This window comes from Dermacentor albipictus, chromosome 6, assembly GCF_038994185.2.
Source record: "Dermacentor albipictus isolate Rhodes 1998 colony chromosome 6, USDA_Dalb.pri_finalv2, whole genome shotgun sequence".
NCBI classification, from domain to species: domain Eukaryota; kingdom Metazoa; phylum Arthropoda; class Arachnida; order Ixodida; family Ixodidae; genus Dermacentor; species Dermacentor albipictus.
In genome coordinates, this window is record NC_091826.1 from 96188942 (window position 1) to 96209653 (window position 20712).

The 20712-nt window shown below is 43.0% G+C and overlaps 1 protein-coding gene across 1 annotated transcript in view; it reads right to left on the reverse strand.

The window, feature by feature from the left end:
- The window catches only part of LOC135907491 (calcium-activated chloride channel regulator 1-like), a 166720-nt gene that overhangs the window by 17328 nt on the left and 128680 nt on the right, over positions 1 to 20712 (reverse strand). The window contains exons 11-13 of the mRNA XM_065439178.2: positions 19282 to 19552; positions 16889 to 17062; positions 5986 to 6261 (exon numbers count right to left, since the gene is read on the reverse strand). Coding sequence (XP_065295250.2) covers positions 5986 to 6261; positions 16889 to 17062; positions 19282 to 19552 — 721 coding nt within the window. The remainder of the gene's footprint in view (positions 1 to 5985; positions 6262 to 16888; positions 17063 to 19281; positions 19553 to 20712) is intronic.

The window sequence follows — 20712 nt, forward strand, 5'->3', positions numbered from 1 at the left end:
TGTATTCGCGGGCTAGTCTGATCTGAAAAGGCTGTCGGTGACTGCGGCGGACGGTAAATGACAGAAGGGGCGGACCGTGTTGAGGAAAAGTCCTCCAACAACAATGCGGCCACCACGTGCGAATCCCCTATAGAACCGAAGGCATTTCCAGGAGGGCTGGATTCGAAATCCGGAAGACTGGATTTGGATTCACAATAATGTTTCAATGTTCTAGCATATCCTTTACTGCATATATCGCAATTTCATGAACAAGCTGCAGGACGCTACCTTTGCCATTTTCTGCTAATTGGCAATCCAATAAAAGCGAAATAAGAAAATTTGGCTCCATGCGCAATATTTCCAGAAGTACATGTTGCTGCGTTAGTCGGTTAATATTGTTCTATAGACGACAAATATTTATGATCGCTTAGCGCAACAAAGGAAGGACGGAAAGGGGACAAGGCTGCGCACCTTGTATCCTTCCGTTCTGCCTTGTTCGCGCTAAGCAATTATGAACATTTATGGCCTACTGAGCAATACAATATTTGTCAGGTTGTCGGAGGCGAATACGAAATGTCTACTGCGAAGAGAGCACTTAAAGAGGCAGGCATCCAACTTCTGCTAACGTTACTGAGCGAGACGACCCCATCGGAAGGTCAAGACATACGCGAAGCCAGTTCCGTGCTGCCTCAAGTTTTCTCTTGCTAGTGAGAGCCATCTTGTGCAGGATCGGTAGGCAAAACCATAGTGTTCCGTCGACGTAGGCATTATGGAGGAGCACCATTGATGGACAGTCGCTGCCCCACTGTGGTCCGGCTAAAAATCAGATTACACATGACGACGAGGAAATCTCAATTTTTTCACTTGAGGCGACCATGTGAGTGCTATCGATCGTCACTCTAAGAAACCTTTGTGTCTTGACGTATGAGGCAGGCATACCACCCAACCACCCAACTCTAGCGGGTATTTTTCCATACACCTAAGTGTGAAAGCCATAGCAATGCTTTTGCCGGGGGACAATTTCAGACCTCTTGGATTTAGGTTGGCCGATATATTTGCCAGCGCTCTCTGGAGACGATGCTCTGTAGTACTGCGGGTACGCGCCGCTTTCCTAATGCACATGTCTTCCGCATACAGTGCAATTTCGACGCCACGGGGCAGGTTTCTTCTCAGATGGAAATTAAAAAGCGGAAGAAGCTAACCGTAATGGACTCCAATACCGCGATTTCAAAACAAATTTTTTTGCAAGAGCCGGCGCTTCAAACGTGGCAAAAATATGCCTATCAAGAAAAAGGCCGCATCTGGAATCTGCCGCTTCACCAAGATAACTTCCTGCGTTACATTCACCCAGAAATGAGACCGAAAATTCCGCGACCACTCCCTCGACACTTCCAGACATTGTACCATCGTCTTCGACTGAACGTGGCACGCAGGCTCAATTATCTGTACCGCATAGGGATTACCACTAAACCCTACTGTCATAACTACTGTCATAGAGCACATATTACTAGAATGCCATGAGTACCGCGACGAGAGACAGAGAGAGAGAGAGAGAGAAGATAATGAAGAGAAAGGCAGGGAGGTTAACCAGAGGTAGTTCCGGTTGGCTACCCTGCGCAGGGGGAAGGGTTAAGGGGGATAAAAAGAGAAACAGAGTGGAAGGGGGAAATAGAAAGAAAGCGAGACAAGCACGAACAAAGCGCGTACACTACATAGCGGTAGGGGGCGGCATTCTTAGAGTCTGTCGACGCCACGGGGCAGGTTTCTTCTCAGATGGAAATTAAAAAGCGGAAGAAGCTAACCGTAATGGACTCCAATACCGCGATTTCAAAACAAATTTTTTTGCTGTCGTGAAGCCCGGTAGACCGCAAGAACCTTAATAGCGCGAGTAAGGCCTTCAACGCGGATGTTCTTTGGGAGCATTGGCCTAAAGCTTTGAGTTCTGAAAGTGGGCGATTGTCCAACTGGTCCAGTAGTCTGCACATCACTTGTCTCTCAGCACTGTATCGCGGGCAGACACAGATAATGTGTGCGAGCGTCTCGTCGATGTTACACGTGTCGCACGTGGGGCTGTTGGCCATTCCTATGAGGAAAGCATATGAGTTCGTAAAGGCAACGCCTAGCCACAGACGGTAGAGCATGGTTTGTTCACGTCGTGGTAATCCAGGTGGGAGATGCATCCGTATGTCCGGAGACAACGAACACAACCGACACGACGAGAGACAAATTTTTGAGCAACACATGTACATGTTTTGCACGATCCGTTAAAATTACCCTGCACCATAGGTTCTATGTCTGGCCCTTTTAAACAGCGGCGGGTTTTGGATTTATTGTTCAAATATCTGTCAGAAATTGGTCTAATAGGAAAGCTTTGAAGATTGAACATTTCATATACAATCGCCTTAATTTACCCGCCATGTCACCTGTAAATATTAGTGTCAAGTCCATTTGCACATTTTATAATTATCTTTATTCTCTTTTTCTCCCTCTTTTCGCTGGAATCTTTTCATCCCAATCCCCATCCCTATACAGAATAGCATGCCAGCAGTTTTATGCGCGCCACCAGAATTCTCTGTTTTTATAATTAAAAGTGTCTCTCTCTCTCTCTTGTCAGGGTACTCTGCTAACTAGTGCACAAACCACGTACGCGGAAGAGTACATAAATACAGAAAATAGACATATGATGGCTACAGCCGCGTGCTAGTCGCTGTAGTGAAAAAATAAAAGAAACCACTCAATTTATGAGTGCGCCGTTTCATTATTTTAACGTTTTATTTGCCAGTGGCACGTTGTCGATGCGGCATATGAAAGTAATGTTTCACGGCGTTTCCTATAAACTTTAAAATTCGCTGTGCTCCAAAATTCTACAAATCATAACAAACAGTGCTGAGAAATAGAATAAGACAGGTACTCGTTAGCAACTGAAATCTTTCAGCGTTCTAGTCAGCAACCTGTCATCTTGCATTATTTGTTGGAAGAGTGCAGCGGTGGCGTTGAGGTAGAGCATCCGCCTCGCATGCAATTGAATAGTGGTTTGAATCCCGATGCCGCGCAATTTTCCACAGGATAAAACGAAATCCGCGTGTTGATTAAATTGCATAAACAGGCCTGGAGTGCGGCGTGATCCCGGAGACCCGAATCGGTACTGTACTCCCTCACCGGAGCAGCATTGGCCACCCTGGTGCAGTACTTGGCCAGAACCTACCATATGAATACGAAAATCAAACCCCGGCCCTCAGTCTCCTGCAACTGTGAAGCAACTGACCACGGGGGCAGTCAGACATGTGACGCGCCAGAAGGTGCTAAGAATCTCTGGGTCTGGACAGGGCGCCATTGGAATCTGAACCTGACAACGTTTAACGTTACAACGTTATCGAGAGAGGCGATTGTAGCAGTGCTATTTGAGGAATTATCGGGTAGTAAATGGGATATAATTGGACTCAGTGAGGTTAGGAGGACAATAGAAGCATATAAAGTGCTAAAAAGCGGGCACATCCTGTGCTACTGGGGCGTAGCGGAGAGGCAAGAACTAGGAGTCGGATTCCTGAATAATAAGGATATAGCTGGTAACATACAGGAATTCTACAACATTAATGAGAGGGTGGCAGGTCTTCTTGGGAAACTGATAAAGAGGTACAAATTGAAGGTCGTCCAGGCCTACGTCCCTACACCCAGTCATGATGCCCAGGAAGTCGAAAGCTTCTATGAAGATGTGGAATTGGCGTTGGATAAAGTCAAAACAAATTTCAATTTACTGAAGGGCGACTTCAATGTCAGGGTAGGCAAGAAACAGGCTGGAGAGAAGTCAGTGGGGAAATGTGGCATAGGTTCGAGGAATAGCAAGGGAAACGTTATTAGTAGAGTTTGCAGAGTGGAATATGGGGGCTATGAATACCTCCTTGTGCGAGCGGGATAGCCGAAAGTGGACGTGGAGGAGCCCAAATGGCGAGACTAGAAATGAAATAGACCTCATACCCTTAGCTAACCCTGGCATCATACAATATGTGGACGTGTTAGGCAAGGCGCCCTGCAGTGACCATAGAATGGTAAGAACTGCACTTTGCCTAGACTTGAGGAGGGAACAGCAGAAACTGGTACATAAGAAGCCGATCAATAGGTTAGTGGTAAGAGGGAAAATATAGCAATTCCGGATCAAGCTACAGAACAGATATTTGGCTTTAACTCAAGAACAGGATCTTAGTGTTGATTCAACGAACAACAATGTTATGGGCATCATTAAGGAGTGTGCATTAGAAGTCGGTGGTAACATCGTTAGACAGGATTACCAGTAAGCTATCGCAGGAGACGAAAGGTCTGATTAAGAAATGCCAATGCATGAAAGCCTCTAACCCAACCGCTAAAATAGAACTGGCAGAAGAGAAGTGAGAATAGTCTAGAAGAATTTGACATCCCAAGAGTAACACCGGAAGAAGCAAAGAAAGCCTTGGGAGCTATGCAAAGAGAGAAGGCAGCTGGGGAAGATCAGGTAACAGCACATTTGTTGAAGAATGGAAGGCAGATTGTCCTAGAAAAACTGGCCACCCTGTATATGCAATGACTCATGACCTCGAGTGGACCGGAATCTTGGAAGAACGCCAATATAATCCTAAGCCATAAGAAAGAGATCGCCAAAGACTTGTAAAATTACAGATCGATCAGCTTACTGTCCGTTGCCCGCAAAGTATTTACTAAGGCAATCGCAAATAGGATCAGGAACACCTTAGACTTCTGTCAACCAAAGACCTGACAGGATTTCGTAAAAGATACGCAACAACAGACCATATCCGCACTATCAATCAGGTGATAGAGAAATGTGTGGAATATAACCAACCTTTATATATAACTTTCATTGATTACGAGAACGCGTTTGATTTAGTCGACAACTCTGCAGTCATGGAGACATTATAGAATCAGGGTGTAGACAAGCCGTATGTAAAAATGCTGAAATATATCTATAGCGGCTCTACAGCCATCGTAGTCTTCCATAAAGAAAGCAACAAAATCCCAATAAAGAAAGGCGTCAGGCAGGCAGACACGATCTCTCCAATGCTATTCTCAGCATGGAGGTATTCAGAGACCTAGATTGGGAAGAATTGGGTATGAGAGTGAATGGAGAATACCTTAGTAACTTGCGATTCGCTGATGATATTGCCTTGCTTAGTAACTCAGGGGATCAATTAGAATGCATGCTCACTGTATTGGAGAGGCAAAGCAGAAGGGTGGGACTAAAAATTAATCTGCAGAAAACTAATATTTAACAGTCTCCCAAGAGGACAGCAGTTTACGATAGGTAGCGTGGCATTGGAAGTGGCAAGGGAATACATTTACTTAGGGCAGGTAGTGACCCCGGATCCGGATTATGAGACTGAAATAATCCGAAGAATACGAATGGGCTGGGGTGTGTTTGGAAGGCATCCTAAGATAATGAACGCTACTTGGCTATTATCCCTCAAGAGAAAAGTGTATAACAGCTGTGGCTTACCAGTACTCACCTATGGGGCACGAACCTGGAGGCTTACGAAAAGGGTTCTACTTAACATGCGGACGACGCAACGAGCTATGGAAAGAAGAAGAATGAGTGTAACATTAAGGGATGAAAAAGAGCAGATTGGATGAGGGAACACACATAAGTTAATTAGATCTTTGTTCAAGCCAAGGAAAAGGAAAGGGCATGGGCAGGACATGTGTTAAGGAGGGAAGGTAGCCGATGCTAATTAAGGGTTATGGACTGGACTCTAAGGGTAGGGAAGCGTAGCAGGGGGTAGCAGAAAGTTAGTTGGGTGGAGGAGATTAAGAAGTTTGCAGGGACAACATGGCCACGATTAGCACACTATCAGGGTAGTTGGAGATGTGTGCGAGAGGCCTTTGCCCTGCAGTGGGCGTAAGCAGGCTGATGACGATCATGATTTGTTAGAATGGATTGTTCCACACACTAATAACACCCGGCAAGAAGCCTTTCCTCACTTATTCTAAAGTTCCAGATGGGTACTCCTAGACGATACGCACCTTTTCCGTGTGTCATATGCGCGCCAGGCCATGTCCACGTAAGAAAGACGATAGGCGTCCTGTCGATCTCCACGTACCCTCTCACAGCTCTGAAGTCCCAGATTGTACCAGGAGGAACGTCCTTCTGCTGCAGGTTGCTGTTGAGCTTGAAGTAAATGCCCACTGTGACTCTTTGAAATGGAGCCGTGGGCTTTTGTTCTCCCAGGAGGGTATCCACGAACGTGTAGTTGTCGGGAGCTCGTAAAACTACACTTGGCCGTGTTTGGTTCCGTGCCACTGCGAACCATATAGCGAAATTATTACTACCGCGACAATGTTTAGGTGCTGCAATCTAGGCTGATAATTTCACAGAAGAGAACATTTAAGGTTGCATTTGGGGCCAACTGGGTACGCGACACTCAACACCCATGCAGTACCTGCAGACAATAAATGTGATAAATGACGTAGCTATGTCGCAAGTATACGTGTCCTGCGTGAAGTATTCATTATTAGAATACGTTGCTGGTTTTCGAACATTTTCTCTACACTATTGCAAGTTTTGTCTCGAGAAGATGAAAAATACTCAGAATCTGTTCCGAGAGTTAACGTACCTGGATATTTTATTGCTAGATATGGTCCAGATTTCAAGTAAATATAGAAGCTTATTTTTTAGTATTGTAGCAAGTACGAATGTGTTGTGCAGTGTCTGTCATACATTACAGCCTCCACCATGCGTTCAGGCGTGAATGTTTAGAAACTGTCAGCGGCCAATTTCTGGCAAGCTATGCGCAAATGTTGTGGCACTCACCACCCCTTTGAAGAGTGCTAAGAAAGTTTCAACTATTTCAATGGTATTAAAGAATTGCACATATGTTTTAAAGCCAACATAACATCGTCAACTTATCAATATGCGTAAAGCCATTGTACTATGTAGATCAGCCTCCAGGTGGAACTCAATGCTCGAGAAAAACGTGTAGCACAAGTGACGTGCAAAACACGGTCCCATGCATGCGCTACCGCATTGCACGTTGAATGGTTCAATAACAGAAACAAAAACCGAACTAATATTGTGAATATTGTCTACATTCTGCTGGAGAAACTATCATCATCATGAGCCTGTTATTTGTACACTGCAGGACGAAGACCCCTCCCGGCGATCTCCAATTACCCTGTACTGCGCCAGCCGATTCCAACTAGCGCACGCAAATTTCCTAATTTCGTCATTCCAGCTAGCCTTATGTCATCCCCGACTTCGTTTCCCTTCTCTTGCTACCCATTCTGTAACCCTAATGGCCCAACGGTTATCTCAGCGGCTCACTACATTTCCTGCCCAGCTCCATTTTTTGTTCTCTTGATGACAATTAGTCTATTGCCGATACCGGTTTGGAGAAATCAAGCTATGCTACGTGCAATGCTATAGTTTTAGAATTCTACTGCTCTTTTTAATATGCGATTCCTAACAACCAATACTGGATTTTGTTTTGCATGAAATAGAACAAATATTATCTTTGACGTCTACTAAAAGCGCAGACTTAACCTCCTGATTTCTACGGAAAACATTACTGCAATAAAAAAAACTCTCTATATTTTTAAACCTACGCAAGGCTTCGCGAATTGGCCTCTATTGCTGGACCTTATTTCACGCCCGCTAAGGCTTTATACGAGTTGCATTAAAATACTGTAAACTTTTTTGTAATACCTCCGCAATAACAATGCCTTACTACAATAGAAACGTGGTCAAGTTGCTAATCACCTGTCATAGTTTTGAGCAGCATCGGCCATTAAAAGAACACGACTGGTTCACTACGTTACATTTTCTTCTGCTGCTCGTGTGAGTTTCGATTATGAAGAATTTTTGCTAGCGGGTGCCAACTGCAGCTAGGTCTTTAGATCAGGTTCATTGTTGTAAATTGGATTCTCAGAAAGAACACCACTTACACTTATCATAATGTCTCGATGTTCCTTTTTCCAGTTATAGCGAAATGAATGCAAGACGAGCGAATACGCAACGGACCGAAATGCAGGGATGATCAGCCAACACACGGCGGCCGCATTTCGGTGGGGGCGAAACGCGAGAGCACCCGTGTAGTTAGATTTAGGTGCACGTTAAAGAACCCCCAGGCGAACTTTCCGGAGTCCTCCACTACGGCGTGCCTCAAAATCAGAAAGTTGTTTTGGCGAATAAAACCCCATAATTTGGGGTTTTATGGGTACGTGGGCACGGCAGGACAAGCGGAATGAAGCCTGAAATGCACACCCTGTTTTTACAGGTTAGTAAGCACGGAAAGTGCTTCCGAAGTGACAATCGATTCATTATTGTACTGCCGTGCCCAACGGCCTGTGTTGAGGGGCACGACATCGCATCCAAGATGTCGCACTCACGCTGGTTATTATTACAGGCTACGATAACGCTCATGGTATCGTCCATGCGTCTTCGCCCGGATCGACAACCGCCTGCCGACCTGCTGCTACTGCCTGCCAATCTGCATCGACGATTGCTAACTTGAGCACATCACCCACCAGTTACAGATGAATCCAAGTGGTCCACCTGGCAACCTGGGATTACACGTGCGTTCACGGCGGCCGAGGCAGGATATAAAGGACAGCTGGCTGGCTCCCACTTCGGGCACGACATCGCATCCAAGATGTCGCACTCACGCTGGTTATTATTACAGGCTACGATAACGCTCATGGTATCGCCCATGCGTCTTCGCCCGGATCGACAACCGCCTGCCGACCTGCTGCTACCGCCTGCCAATCTGCATCGACGATTGCTAACTTCAGCACATCACCCACCAGTTACAGATGAATCCAAGTGGTCCACCTGGCAACCTGGGATTACACGTGCGTTCACGGCGGCCGAGGCAGGATATAAAGGACAGCTGGCTGGCTCCCACTTCGGGCACGACATCACATCCAAGATGTCGCACTCACGCTGGTTATTATTACAGGTTAGTTACCTGAAAGCTGCGCATTGTTTTAGAAGTAGTAATTACTCTTTGTTGGCGGTGTCGTGCCCACCAAAGTCTGTTGAAAATTTGAAGTTTTTGATGGCTCTGTTTACTTGAAATTTCGTTCCTTGTCTGCTATTTTGCTGTTGCTTTCGGGAGATATAGAATCTAATCCTGGCCCTATGACAAAAGGTGAAGCAGATTCACTTGCCCAAGCTATAGATGCTATCCGCCGGCTTGAAGAGGGTCAAGCTTCCCTGATAGCCGATTTGAAGTCTGCCAGGGACAAGCAAGTGGAAGCTGACGACAAAATTAAAATCTTAAGTGATAAGATTGTGTCTTTGGAAAAGGCAATGGAGTTAAATTGCACAATTAAAGCTGGGACAGATTCCGACGCCGTACGCGTGGTGTCTGAGCAGGTGGCGGTTATTAAGGCACGCTGTAATGACTCCGAGAATAGGCTGCGACGCTCGAATCTGCTTTTCTTCGGTTTGGAAGATAACCCTAGAGAAGACTGGATAAAGTCGGAGCAAAAAATAATTGACTTCTGTGGGGATAAGCTGGGCATCAAAATAAATGAACAACAATTTGAGCGGGTGCATCGGTTGGGAAGATACTGCGAGAACAAACGGAGACCAATCATAGCCAAGCTGACCGTCTTTAAGGACAAAGATCGCATTCTCTCTTCGGCACACAAACTGAAGGGAACGTCATATTCCATTCGCGAAGAATTTTCACCTGAAACTCGACGTGCTAGACAAAAGCTAATTGAATTTGCGAAAACCCAGAATAAGGCTTTCAAGCTTTCAGTGGACAAGCTGCGTATTGAATCGAGAACTTATATCTACGATGGTTCTGCAAGTGCAGTTGTCCCGCTGAATAGATAGCTACGGTTTGGAGCATGCGTACAGAGTCACCAAGTACTAAAACTAACCTCGACTTCACCCTCGCTATCATTATCGTACGCCAACATACGAAGCATATTATCAAAGCGCGATGTCATCTCTTCCTTCTTGGAAGACAGCAAATCGGACATTATCGCTTTCACAGAGACATGGCTGCATTCTGCAATAACAAATAATGAAATATTTTCATCTTCAAACATGTACGACATATATAGGTGTGACCGCACTATTAAAAGAGGAGGTGGTGTCTTGATTGGTGTAAAGAAAACCATTACGTCATTTTTAGTCAACACTAATTCTGATCTCGAGATTGTTTGGGTGGCCTGCACGATGTCATCTTCTAGAATGCTAATAGGTAATTGTTACCGTGCACCAGATTCTAACAATTCTTTCATTAATGCTCTCCGCGACACAATCAACAAAGCCATTGAACTCTTCCCGGCTGATTTAATTTATCTTCTTGGGGATTTCAATTATCCACTAATCGATTGGACGAATTTATCATCTCCTTGTCATATATCGTCTGAATTCATCAACTTGTCGTTAGACTTTAATCTATTTCAAGCTGTCACGAAACCCACACGTGGTGCCAAAGTTCTAGACCTCATTCTTAGTACAGCACCTGAAACAATAGGTCACATAGAATATTTGGCTGGTTTCAGCGACCACCATTTGCTCCAAATAAGGATAAACACAACGCCACCGGTTACGGGCAAAACGACAAAACAAATTCGTGATTACAATAAAGGCAATTATAACACAATAATCTCAGAATTTGAAACTTTCTTCGAAAACACAATGTGGCCATCATTTTACGATAGATCCGTTGAAGAAAACTGGCTCATGTTTAAAAATACACTGTGCGCATTAGTAGACAAGTATGTTCCACTCGTTAATATAACTAACGATAAGTTGCACCCTTGGTTTACTAAAAAGCTTCATCGCATGAGGAACAAGAAGAAACGCTTGTATAATATCGCTAATCGAGATCGCACATCAGCAGCGTGGCAGAATTACAAAACGTACCTGAAATCGTACTGCTCAGCTTTAGGCGAAGCTAAAGATAAATATTTTTCTAATGATCTTCCTGAGCTGCTTAAGAACAATCCTTCCAAGTTTTGGAAAATAATAAAGCCTAAGAACGAATCAGATGAATTGTCATTACATAACAGCAGCAATATTTCTATTCCAGCCAGTGAATGTTCGGAGGTCTTTAATTCATTCTTCAGCTCTGTATTTACACAAGAGAACACTTCAAATATACCTTTTGTTTCAGAATTAGGCTACCAATACTTGGAACCTATTGAAGTCACTTTGGAGGGTCTCTCTTCTCTCATAAATAACCTTAAAATGTCTTCTTCATGTGGCATAGATGGTATAAACTCAAAGATTTTAAAGAATACCGTAAAAATATCTAGCGAAATTCTTTTTTACATATTCAGACAATCACTTGCGACAGGCCACCTTCCCGCAGATTGGAAGATGGCGAAAGTTATACCTGTATTTAAAAATGGCAACAGGAACTCCTGTGAGAATTATCGTCCCATTTCATTGACATGCATTCCCTGCAAGTTGCTTGAACACATTATCGCTTCGCATATTTACAGGCATCTTGAGACTAACAACTTCCTTTTTCATAATCAGCATGGCTTTAGGAAGGGCCTCTCGTGCGATACACAATTATTTGAATTTACAACAGACCTACACACTAACTTAAATTATAACTTACAAATTGATTGCTTGTTCCTTGATTTTTCGAAGGCATTCGACCGTGTAGCACATTGTCGCCTAATATCAAAACTCTCCGCACTTAAATTAGACTGTCTGACCTTGTCATGGCTCCGAAATTTCCTGTCTAATCGTCAGAAGTTTACTATTGCAAATAACTACTCTTCCTCCGTAACAGACGTTTCTTCTGGTGTACCACAGGGTAGCGTCCTCGGTCCCTTGCTTTTTCTAATATTTATTAACGACTTACCTCAAAATTTGTCCTCCTTCATCAGAATATTCGCCGATGACTGCATAATTTATCGCCCAATTAAAAACTCAGATGATCATCTCATTCTTCAGCAAGACCTTCAACAAATCAATAACTGGTGCAATAAATGGCTAATGACATTAAATACCACAAAATGCAAAGTAATGTCTTTTACCCGGAAGTCGGCAACCTCACAGTATCCCTACCATATTAACAATTACACTGCTAAAACAGCTACACAATATAAGTATCTAGGGGTTCTATTCACATCAAATCTTTCTTGGACAGACCATATCACGTCAATCTCGGCTAATGCCTCCCAATCGTTGGGGTACTTGCGACGCAACTTAAGAAATGTTCCTTCAAATGTTCGCAAGCTAGCCTACCTAACTCTTGTTCGTCCCGAGCTCGAGTATGCATCTCCCATTTGGTCCCCTCACCAGAAATACCTAATTGAAACGCTAGAACGGATCCAGAATAGAGCAAGCCGCTTCATCATGAACGATTACCGCTACCAGTCTAGTGTTACACAAATAAAACTTAAACTTTCATTACAATCTTTGAGCACTCGCCGAGACATTGCCCTTTTAACACTGTTCCACAAATTCCTTCACTCCACTCGAACACCCGCATGCTTGAAACGACCCTACTCCACGTCACATAGGCTTCATAATCACTTCAGCTATGCTCGCCTTTACGGGTCTACAAAGGCATTCCATTGCTCTGCTCTTTCTCGTGCTATCAGAATATGGAATTCGCTCCCTGACAGCATTGCAAGCCAATCTAACTACGATTCGTTCCGTGATGCCTTGACTGAATACATGACTAACGAAAAGTGAAGTTTTACGTTTGTCGCACAATGCTTTCTATACTTGCACTATATTTACAGCTTATTTTCGCATTATTGCTGTTATGTCGCTATGTTTACCGTTTCGTTGGAATGTCGCGTCCGTAACTTTTATGTCACTGTTTTTCATCATTACTGTTGTTATTAATTACACGACTTCACTGAAAAATCTGTGTGATTTATTCCTTGTTATTATATTATGTTTTTTATGTTTCTTCTTTTCCCTAGTGAATCGTGATCTAAATAATTCTTTTTTCATCTCAGTTGTACTTTGGTTGTAGGTTGTAAACAGACACGGTTTATAGATGCCTTGTATTCAATGTATTTTCTATGTACTGCCCCCCTTACTCAATGCCTCACTTTGAGGCCTGTAAGGTATTTTTAAATAAATAAATAAATAAATATGCGTTCAAATGCTGTTAATGCTGTCCGGTGACGTGGAGTGTAACCCTGGGCCGAATCACGTCGAAGAAATGCATAAAGAACTGTTGAAAGGCCAGAAAGATCTCATAAAAGATGTGAGCCAAATTAAGGCAAACCAAAAGACGTTTCAGGAGGAACTAGGCACTGTCAAACTAGAAATCAAGGAGCTGCGCAATACCCTAATGAACTTGCAGGAAAGTAGAACAGAACTTCAAGAAATGGCGCAGGAGATGAAACTAACGATTCAGCAGCAGCAACAAAAAATTATTGACTTAGAGGACCGACAACGCCGAAATAATTTAGTCGTATTTGGAATCACGGAAAACGCGAGCGAGACCACAGATGAACTTAAACAAAGAGTTCTGCGTGATGTTTTCGAAAAGCGACTTGGTGTGAAGGTTAGCTCTGTAGAAAGAATCCACAGACTCGGCATGAAAAGCAGGAACAGAGCACGAGCAGTGATAATAAAATTTTTTAACTATAACAAAAAGATGGCAATACTAAAAAAATGCAAGAAGCTAAAGGGAACAAAAATTTCTGTATCGAATGATTACTCAAAAGCAACGTCGCAAAAACGCAGAAACTTGTGGGCGAGCAAAAAATTGAAAGGGAAAGAGGGGTAAAGGTACGGCTCGTGCACGATAGAGTTTTTATTGATAACGAGGCGTTTGCATGGAACAATGAGAGAGGGTGCAGAGTGAAACTTGACCGGCATCATGCAAGTGAAGACGAGTCTGCTTGACGTTACAAAGCAGATACAGATAATTTTATCCTGATCAATGTAAATGCGCGAAGCCTAGCAAATGAAACAGTTGAGCTTGAGCACCTTCTGATGCAGCACAATCCCATGTTGTCGTTGTCACGGAGACTTGGTTGCGCACCGAAATTGCTGATTCTGAAATAGTTCCCCCTGGTGATGGGATTATTCACAAAGATCGTGACACGCGGGGCGGTGGTGTGGCTATCATCTTTAAAGAAGGACTTGACGTCGTACGATTGAAAGAGTGTCCTGACACTGAAAGTATTTGGTGCAAGCTTAAACTCAATGGAATTTGCTGCGTACTTGGGGCAGTATATAGAACCCCAAATGCCCCTCAAACATATTTGAAATCAATCCAAGACTACCTGTGCCGTAATGTACCTGCCAGCGCGCGCTTGATAATTGCGGGAGACTTTAATCTTCCGGGTATACAATGGCACAGTCTCGAAAGTGGTTCTTCCGACGTTGCAAACTGTGACATCCTGTTGGACATCGCATTTAGTCAAAACTTCACACATGTTGTGAAGGAGATAACTAGAAGTGGACCGACGACAGAAACATTACTAGACTTGGTGTTCGTAAATGAAAAAAAATACATGAATATGAGGTGAATATTGAAGAAGGACTTTCAGACCACAAGCTTGTTGTACTTTGCGTAAAAAACGGTCTACCATGTAAAAATAAGAAAAGGAAACAAATCCTCAGAGATTTCAACAAGGCCGACGACGTCAGCATTTTAGACTACGTAGAGAAGCAGCTGTGCTCTTTCGATGGATCGGATGACGTTGATATGTTGTGGACGGAATTTAAAAGAATAATCAAGTATTGTGTAGAAAATTTTGTGCCTCAACGAAAAAAAACAGTCAGAAAACGTAACCCATGGGTTAATCGGGAAATAACTCAGTTAAAACGGAAATTGAAACGCATGAAAAGAAACAACCTAAGACAACAACATGGCATTTCACAAGTATCATCTCTGCTTAAGCGCAAATTAATCTCAGCAAAAGAAAAATATTTTTCTGAGACCTTACCTTCTTTTATGAAGTCCTCACCACAGCGTTTCTGGCGCCATATCGCTCCGATGAAAGACAACATTCAGTACCTAGATTCCGGAGGCTACATCATAACCGACCCCACAGAAATTGCTGAAAAATGTAACGAGTTCTTCCACTCTGTATTCGTGCCTCCTGAAGTTCAAAGCGCAGACCTCTGCGCAGAAACCATCCACGAACAGGAAGGCATGCAGGATATCACTATATCTGAGCAAGGAATATTATCGCTTTTGCTAAACATTGACACAAAAAAGTCTGTTGGCCCTGACAACATCCCGAATGAGTTTTTAAAACGTTATGCAGAATGGGTGTCTAAATACTTAAATATTATTTTAAGCTTGTCCCTGGATAAGCGAAAATTGCCCTCCGACTGGTTAAGAGCGAAAGTTATACCTGTCCACAAAACCGGAAACAAACATTGTGTTGAACACTACAGGCCAATTTCAATCACGTCCGCATGCTGCAAAATACTAGAACATATCATATCAGCAAGTTTATTTGATTATCTTGAGGGCCAACATCTGCTTAATCCCAATCAACACGGCTTTAGACGAAAATTGTCAACCATCACCCAGCTCGTAGAAAGAGTCCACGAGTTAGCAAAAGCAATCAACGATAAACATCAGGTAGATGCAATTTGTCTTGATATGTCAAAAGCATTCGATCGGGTCCCACACATAGAACTTATAAGGAAACTAAAGAATTTTGGAATTAATAGTACTATTGTCGCTTGGATTAAATCGTACCTTAAAAATAGAACGCAGTACGTGGAAATCAACAATGCGAAATCCGGCATTCTGAGTGTTTCATAAGGTGTTCCCCAGGGCTCCGTGCTCGGTCCCGTCTTCTTTCTGTGTTATATCAACGATATTGCAGAAACAGTTTCCCCAGGTGTTAAGGTTCGGTTATTCGCAGACGATTGCCTGCTTTACTCACATATAACATCCAAAGAAGATCAAATTACCTTAAGCTCGGCATTAAGTAGTATCCATGACTGGTGCTCAAAATGGAAAATGAAAATAAATCACAGCAAAACGTCATTTATAAGAATAACAAACAAAATAAAATATATTCTTCCATTTGAATACGAAATTGAAGGACATAAATTACAGAAAGTAAGCTACTTCAAGTATCTAGGCATAACAATAAGTGAAAATTTAAATTGGGATAGGCACATTCATAGCTTATGTAGCGCAGCCGAGAGAAAAATGTGGACTTTACGCCGGAAACTAGGGAAGGCAACCACGAAAGCGAAACTAACCGCCTATTTGACACTTGTTAGACCAACTTTGGAATATGGCTGTATCGTGTGGGACCCCTACACAAAAAAACCAGATAGCAAGGATTGAAAAAGTCCAAAGAGGGGCAGCTAGATTTATTCTGTCTAGATATAAGTCCACGGACTCAGTCTCGGGGATGTTGTCAGAACTTAAATTACCCCAACTGCTAGAGCGGCGAAGAGTTGCTAGACTTAAGTTCCTCTATCTTTTGCGGGGTAACTTCTTTAACATAAACACAGAACTGTACATAACGAAGCGCTCGGCCCGAACATTAAGAAACAGCCACAATGAACAACTTACAACTCTTCAAGCTCGGATCAACAAATTCAAATATTCATTCTTCCCACGAACAATTGAAGAATGGAACTCATTGCCACAGCACATAAAGCAAACAGACTCTGTCAGTTTGTTTGAAAAATCAATAAACCTTTACTTTGACCTACCAAATTAACCACGACAGCTCGTTTATAGCGAATTTCACCTACTTGTAAATATGAATGTTGCTGTATGTGCTTCTACTACCGCACTTGTACTTTGTTGTGAACCGCAGGTTGTGCGCAATTAATTTATTTTGTACTTGCATGTCTGCAAGGCTGTGATTGCCAATGCATTTACTGCATTGCAACAAATATTTTCCACCCTGTAACGGCCCAAAAATGGGCTAACAGTATTAATAAATGAAATGAAATGAAATGAAATGGAATAATTTAACTTTTTTATCAACCCACCTCGGGCCTCTTCCGGAGACAAAAGAATAGCGGAAGGGGGGAATCCCCGCCTACGGTACGCATGTCGAGTCTTGTTGTCGCCGTAAATGTGTGCGTTGACAGAATACCTTCCTCGGCCGGTGAATTGGGTGAAGTAGCCGCTGTACGTACCGTCATCTGCCAAGATATCAGGATCTGTAAAATTAGTACCAAGAGCCCGTGAATACATTATCAGCTAGGCATAACTTTCAATCAAATAATTGTTGTTCAAATTTTCTCGATATGAGGTAAAATCATGTCAGAGCAATTTTTTTTCCAGACTTCCATTAGCTTTGTGGCCTTGCAAATGAATGATCAGTAGCAAAATATTGCTTTGTATATATAATAGATTCAATGATTACGCATGCTCGAAAAAAAACGTAGAAGGGTTTAATACCACTGGTAAATCCCAGAAGTCGCAAGATGAAGTTCGTTGCAAAGCTACCCGTAGCGTATTATATCGCCGGAAATAATCACTTTGGTCGAAAAGCGATTGCGTTCAGTCAGTCAGTGGCTGCTCGATGACTTGAGTAATATTCCGAACCAGTCACTTTCAGCGACGCTATCGCTTTGGCTATGCCTTTGCCATTGGAGAGAGCTGATTGGCTGTTCTGCGAAATAGCGTCAGCTGATGGAGTGGTTGAGCATTACGTCTTGCCGTCTTGCTCAACGCGCAAATCAGCGCGCCTGACGGCTATACTGTCGCCGAAGGGGATCGTTTCAGAATACGGCCCCTGGTGTGAACTAGAACTAAATTGGACTGCTTGCACTATCCAGATAGCTATGAGTGCTTTAATTTCAGACAGGAATATGTAATGTACAAATAACGTTTAAAAGAAGAAATACAAATTTACCGCCTCGCCCATATGGTAGGCTCGCCACCTTTCCAGACTGTCTTTGTGGCGGTCCAGCTTTGCGTTGGCTCTGAAGCGCCAGCTCCAGTAAATGTGGCGGGAGTCCCCTTACGTACAAATATAGGATGAGGCACACGCAGCCTCCTCTTGCCTCGCCATTGCCTCTTGTATTTTTTTCAATACCAGCCAAATGCGACTGATCCCACCGTTCACCACCCTCTCCAATCATCCTTTTCTACTCTGTCCCTTCGCGTCTGCGTTACTGTCGTGAGGGAGAGTACTATTTGGGCAGCACCTCATGACGGAAGTCGTAGTAAGACAGAGACGCGCGATAAGGTGAAAAGCCTGTTTCATATGCTGAAACTGGAACGACAAAAATCGGTGCCGACGCACGCGTTCCAAAAATAATTGTGATCACCAACCGCGTATGCGACTACCTTCCAAGAAACAAGCTTTTTTTTCTATGGCATGGAACTAGAAGAGCATGTTTCGATAACTAAGCTGTCAGTCTGTCTGCTGAAAGAAAAAAAAAAGAATGTTTCGTGATATAGCTGGCACACGTGATTGGCAATTGTAATGTCTGTTTTTTCCTGCACTTGGGATTTTGATCTGTGTTTTCTTCCTGTAATGTTTTATTTGTTTGCTTGCATCAAGCACCATTTTCCACCTGGTCTTCCTGTTGTCTAATTTGTTTTTATAAAATGTACAAGTTGCCACTTTAGCGTCATCCTGTTCATACTGCTTCATGCTATCCACCCCTGCAACAGTTTTGTGTGTGTGTGTGTGTGTGTGTGTGTGTGTGTGTGTGTGTGTGTGTGTGTGTGTGTGTGTGTGTGTGTGTGTGTGTGTGTGTGTGTGTGTGTGTGTGTGTGTGTGTGTGTGTGTGTGTGTGTGTGTGTGTGTGTGTGTGTGAGTGTGCACATATAATTTGGATGTAAAACCGAGGCCATCAGTCTTCCACTGTGCATTCTCATGAATTCATGTATTGCAGCGCAACACAAAGACGAGTACATCTTCGACAACGATCAGAATACGATATGCGGCACACCGCATCGGGGAAATTATTCTTACCACCCGCGGTTCTGAAACCTGCACCTTTGTTTGAGTACACAAATACGATGTGGCCGCCATGACTGGTATTGAACGTGCGACAACGGGCGCAGAAGCCCAAAGCAATACACTAAGCTACCGCGCGGGGTCTGCGAGATATTGTTTATATGCACGATATAACACTACTGGAAGGCTTGATCGTATGGTTCATCACAATCGAAGTTTTAGTGTACTTGTGCACATTAGTGCCGGAAATGAGAAATTTCCGGCACTAAAGTCCCTGCAAGTGCGCGAAAGGTTACCTGCACATGTTTCGTCCTTTCCGGATAACAATGCTACTTGCGTTTTATGAGCATTATTTTCCTAATACGAGTTAACTGAACCACACGCATAATACCATAGCCTTCTTTAAAATGTATGACGCTCTCTCCCATGAATAAATGGAAGAACACAATACCAAGTTGTCCTTACCCTCGCCGTCGTCATGCAGACGGACAGGGCAACTAAGCCCTTGTGCATTACGGACCACAGCCGTTACATTTGCCTGCAAGACAACGTGGTTGCCTTTCCTCACATCAACAAGTATAACGGCATCCTCTGGTTGGCTGAACACTGTCTCCGACATTCGGCACAAAACCACTATCGGCTTATTGTTCAGATCCTTGATTTGGGACACGACATGCATGTTGACAGTGACTCGTCCGTTGCTTGAACTCTCCACTTGAAGCGTCCATGTACCCGGCTAGAAAAGTACACCAATTAATCAATAACTCAACCAGTCAAATATTCAACCAATAATTTGATCAATCAGTGAATTTATCAGTCAGTTCATCGAAGACGTACAAAGAAATATCGCTGCCAAGCACTCTGTGCGAACTGAATCATGACACACCATGTAGTAAGCCCTTTTTTTTTGTCTGCAATATATACAATAGTCAGCTACATAAAAACGTCCATCAGTCAATTTAGACGTAATGTATCACTATATGCAGTTGTCATGGCCTTTAGAACCATTCCATTGAATAAACAATTAATGCATCGCAAAAAAAGTCGAGCATTAGAGAAGGGTCAATATATATCTCACATAAGCAGAGCTATTTACCGGAACCATTACTGTGACAGAAACAGTAAACGTGAATACAGTGAATAATAATATATTCATGCAACCTAATTTATTGCAATCTATTGCAGGAAACTAAAAAATGGCTATTATTAAGGAAGGCGCCAGTCTATCACGCAAATAAAGACCCTGGCCTTCATAGAGCAACCGAAAAAGGAAATTGAAAGACAACTGGACAATCGCGGGCCACAGGTACTAAATACCTGTAAAACGGACATATATAAAGCACGACAGAAAACCGGGAAATATCAGGATACTACATAGAAACATCGTTGGGGTCTGATCGCAGCAGGAAAGAGTACTACTGAAGAGGTTAATTCAGTAAAGTAACTAAATGTAAACCACCGCGAACATTAAAAAAAGATCGGAATGAAACAAAACGTTCTTCAGTCGAAATTTATTCAATATGGAGAAATTATTCGCAAATAATTACGTCGCAAACCGTAACACTGTTTAGCCAAACTCACAACTGCAGCTGAAAGTGCAGCTGAGAAAACCTGATGTAGAGGAAATTGTCATTTGTTAACTCAATTTATGGTGATAGTACCACAAAATTTCAAAGTGGACACAAAAGCCTAGATTTGCAGATCTAAACATTTGTGTCACATTTTGTTGTTCTTAAAAATATTTGTCGTCTGTTAGATTTTACATTTTGTAAGGTTCTCAATTACACCTTGGATAAAAGTTATTCGATATGGTTCAAGTCTTTTACGCGCAACAAATTTTGCTTTAGAAATACTTTGAAAAGACTCAATAAAAACATCATACCTTACGTTGCCCGA